This window comes from Eufriesea mexicana, unplaced genomic scaffold (assembly GCF_001483705.2).
Source record: "Eufriesea mexicana isolate 0111107269 unplaced genomic scaffold, ASM148370v2 scaffold5018, whole genome shotgun sequence".
NCBI classification, from domain to species: Eukaryota; Metazoa; Arthropoda; class Insecta; order Hymenoptera; family Apidae; genus Eufriesea; species Eufriesea mexicana.
In genome coordinates, this window is record NW_016912973.1 from 7 (window position 1) to 12,463 (window position 12,457).

At 40.8% G+C, this 12,457-nt stretch overlaps 1 protein-coding gene across 2 annotated transcripts; it reads right to left on the minus strand.

Moving 5' to 3' along the window:
• Positions 1-2,290: 2,290 nt before the first annotated feature.
• LOC108551780 (facilitated trehalose transporter Tret1-2 homolog) lies at positions 2,291-7,737 on the minus strand. 2 transcript variants are annotated; one of them, XM_017906044.1, is made up of 6 exons: positions 7,623-7,737; positions 5,742-5,824; positions 4,257-4,604; positions 4,013-4,170; positions 3,460-3,912; positions 2,291-3,283 (listed from the first exon to the last, which is right to left on the minus strand). In XM_017906044.1, exons 2-6 carry the CDS (start codon positions 5,796-5,798, stop codon positions 2,701-2,703), a joined length of 1,599 nt encoding a protein of 532 aa, XP_017761533.1. In that variant the 5' UTR covers positions 5,799-5,824; positions 7,623-7,737; the 3' UTR covers positions 2,291-2,700. The 2 variants fall into 2 exon arrangements, with proteins under 2 accessions (XP_017761533.1, XP_017761532.1); XM_017906043.1 differs by lacking the exons at positions 5,742-5,824; positions 7,623-7,737 and adding an exon at positions 5,330-5,494.
• Positions 7,738-12,457: the final 4,720 nt, after the last annotated feature.

Genomic DNA, 12,457 nt, shown 5'->3' on the forward strand with positions numbered 1-12,457 from the left:
CTCCTGTTCACTTGAAGAAAAATTAACAAATCACTCAATTGCTGTGGTTAATTTATGAAACTTTATTATTGCGTTGTAAAGGCGTACCTTTGCATATATGTCGGCTGTCAGGTAAAGAAATGAATGCTGTTTGTCTAATTAAAACCGCTGTTTCGGCTGAATTTATTAAAGAATGTAGAAAACTTTATGATTTTATTTATTAAAATAAATTAAAATATATTAGGTGCACGTAACCAGAGTTAGTAAACTATTTGCGAAACTATTCCAAAGTCATAGGTGGCGCTGATCGCAGGCGATAAAATTTGTATTCGAACTGGATACTAGAAATCAATTCGACAGTAAAAAATTAATAAATTGCCAAGTTTTTGTAATTAATTCATGAAAATTTATAGCTGCACAAAGGCAGATCCTTCAGAAACTTTCCAATATACGTTTCGATATAGATTTGTGCCTAATTAATTTATTATTAATTATTATTCTTCCCAGTGTTTGAATTGTTGTCGAAAACGCCATTGGTTTTTCATTAATTACTGTCCTCTACGCAATTAATTTATGAAACTTTATGCATTCGTTAGAAAGACAATGTTCTTGCGAATCTTCTCATATAACTTTTGATCACATTTTGCTTCTAGTTTCGTTTAGTAATATATACTTTCACGGAAGGTCGTGATGGTCGCCGTTATGAAATCATAGACGCCATGAAGCAAAAATTAATAACTAACAATTTAGAGCTAAATTCTTTACGAAAGTTATTTAAGAATGTAGCCTGAAGTTCCAGCTTTGCAGTGAAATTATAAAAGTTCACAAATTGTTTACGGAAATTGAGTAATTAATAATTCTTCACTGCCGGAGCCATTCTATCCTTTTCTATCCCCTCTCTGTCCATGTCTACCACGTGACCAGGTGTTCGTCGACCTCCTTGCCTATCCTATATTCCTATCACTTTCTGGATTTTTGAGCCCAAATCATAGATGGCGCTGATCGCAGGCGGTAAAATTTTTATTCGAACTCAATACCTTTTCTAGTTATGCGCTAATAATATACTGTAATAAATGAATTCGGCAGTAGAAAATTAATAAATGTCCAAGTTTTTGTAATTAATTCATGAATATTTATAGCTGCACAGCAAATTTGGAATTATACGCAACATTCTTATACAATGTTTAATTTAATAATTAATACTTACATGAGCGATAGGTTTTGTATTTCCTGTAGCAAATAAGATTACTATGGAAAAGTGTTTTTCTTGCATAATATTCTTATTATTTTGTAATAAATATATACTAACATAAGAAAGCGTAAAAAATAAATTTTTTTATTAAGAAATTTTATTTACAATGTTTTCATAGGTGAAAAAGGAATACAAAATAAGAAATATATTGGAAAAGCTATATCGGCGAGAATTGAACCCCGATCCTCCATGATTGACAATTCTGGATCGTCGTCGGTACTCTACAAATTTATTTGGAAGAGAGTGGAAATAAACGTGTAATTGCGGTAGTAATAAAACTTTACTCGCAAATATCTCAAAAATTATTGAGTAGTTGCGGCTATAATAATATATTTTCTGAAACTGCAGGACTATATCTATAAACCTGCAACGTTTCAACTAAATCGATAATAATATTTAATTTAATAATTAATACTTACATGAGTAATAATGACATTAAGGCTTTCTTTTTTATTTATGTAGGCTTATGTTAAAGATGTTAGAAAATAAATTTCACATATAAACACTGAAGGAGGATATATCGTTGTGGAAAAAGTAACTCTGATCTTTATGTTTATTAATAGGTTGAAGAAAAAAGTATAAATTATCTTTTCTATATGGGCAATTTATTTTTCTTGCGTATTACAATTAGGATATTATATAAAATATTTGTAAATAGGTGGTTGTCGAAACTATTAGTCTCCATATTCGACAACAAATGGCTATAGTGTTTTTGTGTCCATCGGCAGGTAAGGTGTAAAAACAAAGAGATAATATTTGAGTCAAAAATGAAGTGTTAATAAATTTTTCTTCGTTTGAAAATGAATTTTGATCTAAGCACATTATTTTTGTTGAAAAAATAATATATTTATTGTTATCAAATAATATTATGTACATTTTACACAAAGGAAAAATCATATTTACAAACACCATGATTCAACGCAACACATGGTGGAAATATTTTAACATACAGATATCTATAAATATAAATATATGTATATATACATAAATAATTACATAAATTGATGTACACAAATATTCTTAATTAATTTTCATACACAATATTCATTGATAGCCGCGTATATATTATTACTAGTAATCGCATGGTATTCTTATTTTTCGTCATTCGATCACAATGCTCAACAAAATCGTGTTTATCGTTGCACCATACGTTACGTATCGTATTAACAATCGATGATTAAATTACAATTATTCCCAAATATTAGATTCTTATAGGCTTACTAAGAGTCACAATTACTCGTTTCGTTGTTTATAAGAACACATTTAAAAGGGGCACAGGAATGTATGCAATACTGGTGAATTTTTTGTGTAATACAAAATACGACTTACGCAATAAATACATCACACTTACAGCATCGATAAGATATCACAATACGAATAGAGTCAGAGAAATGTTTATTTCTAGCAATGACTGGCAATCGATTTCTTATAGAAAAGAGTCCACCGTGTTCGTGATTCATTGCTCTTCGTTAGAAATAAACGTGCTCCAACGAGATTGTATGAGTAACATCGCGATTTCCGTCAGAGTCATTCGAAGGATCCTTTCTATTTTTCTCTGTATCGTCGGCGGTTAGGTCCAAACAGAAATTATCGTAGGCATACGCATTCGTAGTCATATTATGTTTTTCCTCCGTGATGGAAGCAAATTTCTGAAGCGTAATATTTTTGGGTTGGTTACAGATGCTCGACGCGGTGCCGTTAGAGGATTTCGATTTCGACTTTTTGGAGAATCCGTTTTCTATTTCATCCAGGCTTCGATCTCTGGTTTCAGGCAGAATCGTCAAGGCAAACAGAGCCCCTAGGCTAGCAGCTGCAGTGAATATCCACATCGTTATTTCGACGCCAACGAACGTATGCACCGTCGGATACAATTTGATGGTTGCAAACGTCAAGATCTGTACCATACTAGTGGTAATGCCTCCCAAAGGTCCTCTGAACCTTAGCGGGTACAGTTCAGAAGTCATTACCCACGGTAAAGTGAGAAATCCTATCATAGACCAGCCCACGTGGCCTCCGATGCATGCCAAGGATACCACAGATGGCAAATTGAACCTGAGAGCAAAGAGAATTGGATCAATTAGTTTCTTACATTTATGTCAATGACAGAAAGAAGGTAACCAAGTACAGAAACGAACAGAAGCGATTCTGAATAGGCAAACTTTCGCATTTTCAAACTTGGCCACCACCATTTCAATATCACGGTTCTAATTAAACGAACAATACCGGACCTGTAAGATAGAGCAACGCCTACAGCAGAGATGGCCATTCCTAGACCGCTGATGAAGGCCAGTATTTTTCTGCCGCAGCTGTTCGCAAAACCAGCACCAGCTACTGACGCGAACAACCTAATCACACCGATTCCAACGCTTGCTGAGTATTCGTTTAACTCGATACCGATATCTTTAAGAATGTTCACCGTGTAGAAGAGGATTATATAAATCCCTGACATTTGCTGCAGTGTGAAGAAAGTGAGCAGGACGAGGAAAGGCTTCCACACGTTTGGCGTATGAAGAGCTTTGAACAGACTCTCTTTCCTTTCCTCTCGCTTCACATTCGCCTCGCAAAGTTCCTCGAACTCTTTGTCGGTGCTTAAACCAGATCCTCGCAACCACAGCAGAGACTCTTTTGCCTCTTCTTCGCGACCTCGAGCGACTAACCAAGCTGGTGTTTCCGGAATCATTCTGAACAGAGGGAAAATTAACCCAGAAACATTAAATACAAATCGAACATGGAAATCAAATTAATCCGGAGCATAAAGTATTAGCTTGGAGTAATTATTACCGCGACAGTGCCAGTGACAGTATAGCAGGTCCGATACTAATCGCAGCAGCCCTTTGCCACGTAGTGAAAGCACCCAACGAATAAATCATCAGAACGCCAACCGAGACTAGAACTGGTCCACAACTTCCCAACCAAGCTCTTTGGTGCGGTGCAGCAGTCTGCGACAATGAAAACATAATTTATCCTATTAATTAACGTACATTTCGACTAAAGTATCGAATTAAATTTAAAAAGGATAAAGCACCTCGCTAACGTACAGGTACAGGCCATTCGCCATACCAATACCGATTCCACTGATGAATCTGCCTACGTACAACATAGTCACGTCCTTCGACAACGCTATGAACAACCATCCCCCGGCATAGGGTAAACAAGCCAACGCGATAGCCGATCTTCTTCCAAACCATTCCGCGCATAGTCCAGACATCACCGATCCGAGAGGGTTCGATGCAACACCTAAAGCAGCGATCCAAGAAGTTTGATCTTCGCTCGCATTGTGAGACTCCAATAGCTTCGGTACCAAGATGGCGCTGAATCCCTGAACGAGTCCCACGGATATTTGTCCAGAATGTGCTGCCAGTCCAGCGAATACCTGAAAACCCGGAACCACTTGAAAAATTCATTCCAGGAAATTACATGGAGGTGAATATCGAGTAAAATCACGTTCGATGTGCCATTATAACCGATGATCTCGTATCAGCTGGTGCTTCCACGTTCGGACCAATTAGGCTTACGCCTGCCACGCGTGATACGTGATTGGAAATGAAAGGCAGGTTCCGTGAACGTGTATCGAAATAATTACACCACCGAATTCACGTAATCGATGCACGAAATCTCATATACGCGACATCTGTTTTTCTTTTTTCGTTTGGAACAGGCTGGAATTCCTAATCCATCGAAGAGCTAGCCGAAGAGCGATGAAAGCAGTTCGATCGAATCTCTGCCTCGTCGAATAATTCCTCGCGTTGATTCGAACCGTTTATTCTTTCGAGTGGCTAAGAAGCAACGAGCAAAGGAACTAGTTTCTCTGGAGGTCAATACGAAGGTTCGCGGTCGCTCGGAGCGAACGTCGATCTAAAAAAGCCAGGACACCATGGAAAGCTGTCTGGCTGCCGTACGGACGGCTTCATGGAATCTCGAAAATCCCACTGAACGGAAGGACGAGGAGGTAACGCGGCTTATTTACACGCGGACCGTCATTCTCCCTTCGCTGGCCTCGTTTAAAGAAGCCTGGAGAGATGTTCTCGACAGATACGTCGAATCGCAATAATTACCGGACAGATTACGATCATTCAAATGTATTGTTGTTACGCGTACACTTTTCCAACTTGTGCCGGTGGCGTTTTTTTTTTTTGTCCTGCGCACATTAAATTTACACACTATTAGTATTATCAGCCTTGAAAGTATGCGCCCGAATACGTTCCCTATCATAATGCCGCGGTATTAATTAACCCGATCAAGTGTTCCAACGTTCAACGTCGCTGTCGAGCAAACACTAAAGCAGAGTGAAATCTGAAAGCTGAAGTCTGGAATCTAGTAGTAGATATTAACGAACCAGATAACGATAAGTCACGGAACAAATACAATTTAGAAGGAGAAGCACTTCCGGCGAAACGGTGTGAATCGCTGACGACACAGATAATTATCATCGCTGGTGGTCGTTCTGTTCCGTGAAAACGAACCCTTTTTCAAAATACGTCTAAGCTCGAAAATGATCAAATTGCCTTACACCTTTCTGCTGGCCGGAGTGTAGCAGCTTCCACCAGAGTTTCGCTCGAGTGATCATCGTGTCCGATGTAATTTATCCGATATCTGTAACAGAAATAGAGAAAGAGAGGGAAGGTTAGAAACGAATGTGCGAATATGGAAGATGAAAATTTTTCGCTAGAAGAGATTATTATCTCTTATATTACGTATCATGAAATATTTAATATCAGGCATCTCGTTCGAGAACGAACGTATAGAATTGAAGATCTCTTATCGCAACTTTTACGAGCATTTTTCGCAAGGGCTACCAGAGGAATTGAATAATGAGTGCCGTTTAAACGATCACTTGTCCCTACGCAGACCGGAACACGGGAGGAACCGCACAATGGTCGGGTCTCGTGAGTCACGAGACGCGCGTGATTTTCTATCGCGTCGGAGGCAACGCTTCTCGTGACAGATTCACACGTGAGTCGCAATTTGTCTATTAACGAATATGCCCGGCCATTAGATTTCGACATTATCTCGTTTCGCGTTTAAACTTCTTAGGTTGATTCACCGCTGACAAAACGGTGCCATTTAACGAAGGATCTTTTCGAAACGATCGATCCAGAACTTTTTACGCGAATTACGTAAATTTACCGTGGACCGTTTTCTATTATTGCCTTTGCGAAATGGATGTACAAATACGCCTGTTCCTCTAGGCGTTACCCCCGGACCCCGTTCTCTCGTTAGGCTGTTAAATAGTAGCTTTAATGTTGGACAAATATTTGAATAAATATACCGGTAAAAGCGATAGTTTCACGTTTGCGTGATTATTCGATGTTTATTCCGTTGTTTTTAGTAATTTCCTTTCTTGCGAGAGTTCACGTAAGACTAGAAACGTAAGCATCGTGATCCAACGATGGCACGCTTGCATAAAGTACGAGTTGCGCGTTATGACCGGTATCGTGCAGAGTTGCAATTACAAAAATCGCTGATGTTCAACAGGAAAACCTAGGATAATACCAATTCGTCGTGCAAGATCCGCAATAGTCCTCGAAATAATCGCGAGGACGACTGGTTGTTTTGCGCGAAACTCGCGGGAAGTAACGGCGGGACTACTCGAGTCGAATGTAATGGAAAATTTTTGAATCGGACGAATTCCGTCGTTTCTTATTTTCAATGAGTCGCGTTTTTGCAACAAACAGCACGTTGTTACTATTCCAGGCTTGTTTCGTGTTTTTGCAACTGTGCGTTTCCTAGTGGAATATTTCCTTTCGAATCAGATGCTCGAATCATTGTCTAAATAAATGATATCATTTCGATACAACTGAACAAACATTTGGAGCACCTTGTCCTTATTTTTCTCGAAATCTCGATATTTGGATATCGATTTGAATATCGACTTAGACATCGACTTGGATATTCACGATCCATCGAGTCCTTAATATTTAATACGGAATGTCACAGCTCCGATTTTTAAATATCAAAATATCATTAAGACGTTGCCCCGCGGAAAAAAAAGATAAGAAAATTGTCTATCGTTTTCTCTGATTCGTTGCATCATTAACGTAACCGCGAGAGTAATAAGCGCTCCTCGAGGAGCCTGTGATGCAGCAGTTTAGAGTAACAGGTAACGTTCGCCTCAGTAGTGCAGGAGTAACAGGGTTGCGATCGAACCGTTCAAATGCCATTCGAACGATCCCGTTTCCCATAAATCGAAACGAGTGTCTATGATCACGCAGAGTCTGTTCTAATTCGAAACATACCCCTCCAAGATTCATTCGCGAAATGAGCCTTATTCTTGCCTGATATGTAGCTTCGTATCGAGAAGCAAACCGAGATACCACGATCTTGGAGGCTATCGAGATGTCGAAAGATCGTGATGAAAGCTACAGAAGCGATGTCGCAAAAGAGTACCAACCTTTGGTAGTTTTATCTATTCAGAATCTCGTAAGTATCTCAGACGATTTCCTTCCTTTCTAGTTCTTTAAATCATATCACGTCCCCATGGCTCATCGAGTCCTTTGTTTCTGACAAACGAGTACAAAGTATTGGAAGAACAGAGCGTTACACGACTAGAATTCTACCGACGAGTTCATATCACCGATCGGATTATCGTAAATCACTTTTAGTGTCCGCGGTACTGTCACCGCGCAAGGATGTTCCGCTTCTGGATTTCGTCACGGGACGATCTATAGATCCGTGGTCACGATCACTGCGGGACGACGGAATGTAGATGCAACTGCGGCACGTCGGAAGGCGAGAGTGAACACGGAGTTACGATCAAAGTTATTTCAGATTACTATCGTGTCCTGGTCGGTGACGACCAACGTTATGCTCTTCCGCGTTAAAAATCGCGACAACCTGCAAAGAGGTGGTGCACACGTGCTCCCGTGTTAACGACGGTCCTTCGTACATGAGCACACACAGACACATACACACACAGTAGGTCCGCCGTGAGTTTTTTCGCACTCGGCACTGAGATGATTTTCGCCGGCGCGTTCGCATTTATAGTCGCGAGAAGGCGCCTCTCTCAAAACGACGCTTCGCGAAGCGCCCTTCCAGGGCCGTCTCGAGGTCTGCCGGTCTCTCCGACTCGCCACCAGCAGAAGTTTCCTCGACCCCTAGCTACCTATCCCTCCATCCACACGCCTCTTTTTCTCTTTATTTTCTCATTATTTTCTTTTCTCTTTTCTCTTTTCTTACCTTCTTTTTTTCTTTTTTTCTCCTTTTAAATTCGCCCGCATATCCGCTTCATTTCGCGACTCGAGTTATCCTTCCGCGAGGAGAAACGAGTCGAACCGACCTAAATAGTAGTTGGTCCTTGATTTCTTCGCGGGAAGGATCGATACGCCTCGAGAGAAGAAAAGCAAGGAGGACGATCCAGAAAAATCGAGTCTGATCTTTCGGAACCGATTTTCATTTGCACCGTGATTTGATCTTTCGCGAGGTGCCGGGTTTTCCTGGTAATGGGATAATTGTACGGCACTGAAAGTTCGTACCGATACGTTCAATAATTGACACAACAATAGGCTCAATTTTGCAGCTGCGACTGGCCCTATCGTAAGTACGCATCTTTCTAGGAAGGATACACAAGACAAAGCGTTAGGTCGCTAGAGGAACATCCGGTTTCTAAAATCTTCCAAGAAGTATTTTTTCATTCCCTGATAGTTCAGCTCATTACCTTAATAACCAAACGTACACCACGTCGATGCTTGACGTTTTACAACACCTTTAACGAGCAATGCAAACGACTTTGGGAACTTCGATGGTACTCCCGATAGCCTTCCGATCGTGGTACTTCTCTGACGAATATCGCACTCTCCGACGAACGCACTGGTGACTTACCACGACAGAATCTTGGCAAAACTACACTCGACGAAGTTCGCGGTACAATAAAGTCTTTGATCCAGAAACCGAGGCACACTAAGTCGTAACGATATTCAACCGATCGAGATAAAGCTGTTTCGCGATCACGGTTACGTACTATCCACGACTTTGCTGGTAAAAGGTGCCATTATATTATACATTCACGATAAAAGACACGACCTCCATGGTGACTGTAAGTTTCAGCGCTCGCGATAAAAACTGACGTTAATAACAACGCGTAACTCACAGCGCCAAGTCTCCTCGGGAAACCGCTTAAAAATCGTCTGTCAATGGCCTGCTTCTTAAATGAACGAACTTCGTATAACGACGACTTCGCTTGTCTTCGCGATTTGCGTTACTCGATACTATTTTCTAGTTAATCATTGACGAACGTCACCTTTCGACTATAAATGGCTGACCATCTGAATCCTCCGCGAGGAATGTCGAGAAGAAAGGTGCGAGTGAAATTTCAGCGATTACGTCTTCGTTGTTCGACTGCAGATGGAATGTTTCTACTAGTTCGCAGGTAGCTACCAAATATCGAATATCGATAATGGTGATAATCGCTGTGGCGTTGTCAGGATCGAGGATAAATTTGGAATATTTCGATGACATTTCGATGACACGGTAAGAAAGTTCACATCCGTGAAGAAACATAGGCTGCCATGAGCGTGATTATGAACATCATCGGGGTGCAACACTTGCAGTCGAGGTCTGCAAGTATCCTTTTCTTTATTGACCACTTGTTATCCCTTTACGATCGCTGTTTCTTTGAATCACAGTTGAGCGTTATATGATCGTCAGGACCTTCGAACTCCATTTTTCCAAGGAGAATTCTGTTTGACCTAAAAATCGCGCCTCGAGCTGCCGATGAATCTCGATGAGTATCGTATGGGTACGCGAGTCCTTACGTGAAATAGTAAGCGATACTCGCTGAAAACTCGTACATTTCGATCCATTGATCCATTACTCTTCGCTATAACCTACGCGTGATTCAGTTTTTCGTTTCTTTCAAGCCGCAAATAATTATAGATGCTACCAAAACCGTTGCTTTATCATAAGCGGGAATACTCGATCGGTACGCCGTACCTATGGACTTCAACGAATTTAAGTCTCAAGTGGAGACTATCTAGATTGGTCGATAAACGTTTGCAGCTCCTCGAGATCTTTGTCGCTATTCCGTTACGAATTATTCCTGTATAGAGAACTTGAGGATTCATTATTCGTAAATGATATCTAATTTGCGGGGACATGCAATTTTTGAGCGTAGTTCACGTGCTTAAGTACGTGTTGGGACGGTTGCATCTTGTGTGAAGGTCTATTCCAAGCTTCCCGTTACATAAATGAATTAGCGCTATTTTTCAATCATCGAACATCGTGCTTACGCCTATCGGGTGGTGAGGATAATGTCTTCCGGTGTTTGGAAAAACAATCTCGAATTTGTTCCTTTCGTTCCTCTGGGTATCTTGCAAAACGATCGCGCGCAGAACGTAAAAAGTGGAGGAAGAAAGGCAACGAGTAACAGGCTGATAGTTACAATTCACGGCCGAAGGAATTCGTTAATTGCTAATCGCGTAGCGAACGTCGCGAATGCTATGTCAATTGGAAAAGTATCCTCGATTTAGCCTCAAGTCAATTAGTTGCGCATTATTGTCACTATCGCTATACGCGTACTCACGCTGTACTCTTCCATTAATCTAATCTAAGAGACTTGTTACTTTTTATCGACGTCTTTATAATATATCATTTCGATTTCCTTTTTCAGCTCTTCAATTAATAAAGGATTATCAGTCCACTGTCGCCTTTTCTAAATTCTATTGTATTATCTAACGATATTTATTTCTAGCTATGAGGAACAAGAACGGTCGATGCAACGATAAGCGTAACGATAACCAATCTCTAAGAAAAAGTGTACGTTCGATGATAAATCTGTTACACGAACAGCTATTGCATCGGATCGGCTTTTTATCGAGCTTGTCGTGTCGTCGCCTAATTGTTGTTTTCCGGCAGTCGCTTACGTGCAAGGTTTCCTCGCTGTCTTCAGCGTTCGACAAAACTCAGGGTGGATTCGCCAATCTCGTGATAATCTTGCGACAGTTTTACGACGGTGTCTATAGTGGTGCAAGTGCTATTTATTTCTGGAATGCTGTACCACGCTACAATGAACGTGTTCTCAAGACATCAAGAATTGCTCACCCTTCTAATCGCATTGTAAACACGCCAGCGATAAATCCTGTTCATCGTTGTATCGTTGATCATTGTCCCTTTTTTTCGAATCATAGTTTACTTTTTTCCCCGTTCCTCTTTCTTTGGTACCACGCGCGACATATCTTTCTTCCCACCAACGATTATTCAGCTATTCGTTCTTTCATCACTGGCTATGAATCCGCGTGGCAGTGCACTTTTTTCCCCTCGTTTGATGTATCTCGACGATAATCGACGAGGACTTTCCGATACATAAATCTCGAAACGATGTCTTATCTATCTTAATGACAAGACGAAAATGTACCTTTATCGCCGTGATTTAATCGATTCGATTCATTAATCATGCCATTATTCTTTCGTAAATATCTAGTTGCTCGACTAATAGATTCATTTATATTTCTCGCGACTGCGATCATAGAGATGTCATTTTCATTTAATTATTTATCGGGAGACACCTGTTCCTTTCGTGACATCGGTTAATTCTTCTTCAATTCCTAGCGACCAAAAATCGCGAATATCGACACAGGATCACGGGCGACCCGTGGACACTGAATATAGATCCTCGCATTCGCTGTTAATCGTGCAAAATTTTACAAACGTTGATCGGATCGAAGCCTCGCTAATTATCCTTGGGGTACCGTTTAAAACGGAGTGCTACAAATTTGCGTAAAGGTTGGCAAAATTGTAAGAATCGAAGGAAAAATTGCACGAGACGAGAGGAATGATCGTATCGAGTATTCGAGGCTGGAACGTAGAAATCTTGTTTCCAAGTGTCCGTGCAGAATCGCTGAAAGTACGGAGAGCCGATCTTTTCTTTGGACAAACACCTCGTTCCTTACGAGGCCTTGCCATTGATCGACCACGATGTGAATGAACGAAAGTCCGACTGTATTAACCAGGAAATAAGTCCAAGGACTCGTCCGACTCAGGAAGCCGCTATCTCCATGACGAATGGCTTTTATGTAAATCGAAGTTCCAGCCCTCCGAAGCCTTCCGTTTTCGATTACAATTGACCTTACATTGGTAACAAGCATCTCTTTTTTCTTCTCTTCTCCGTCTCTTTCTCACTCTCTTTCTTCCTTCCTCGCCTAGCAACATGCTCTCACGAATTAATTTTCTCGCGAACAGCGAAAACCGCATCGTAACTCGATCGAGAGACTCAGCACCACCGACCTGTACACG

Excerpts from the sequence above, each read along its gene's own strand:
- LOC108551780 (XM_017906043.1), bottom strand. The coding sequence starts at position 5,443 with ATGATAGGGAACGTATTCGGGCGCATACTTTCAAGGCTGATAATACTA. Across the intron at positions 3,913-4,012 it reads CTGTCACTGGCACTGTCGCG|AATGATTCCGGAAACACCAG; the intron begins GTAATAATTACT and ends CCCTCTGTTCAG. Across the intron at positions 3,284-3,459 it reads GGCGTTGCTCTATCTTACAG|GTTCAATTTGCCATCTGTGG; the intron begins GTCCGGTATTGT and ends CTTTGCTCTCAG.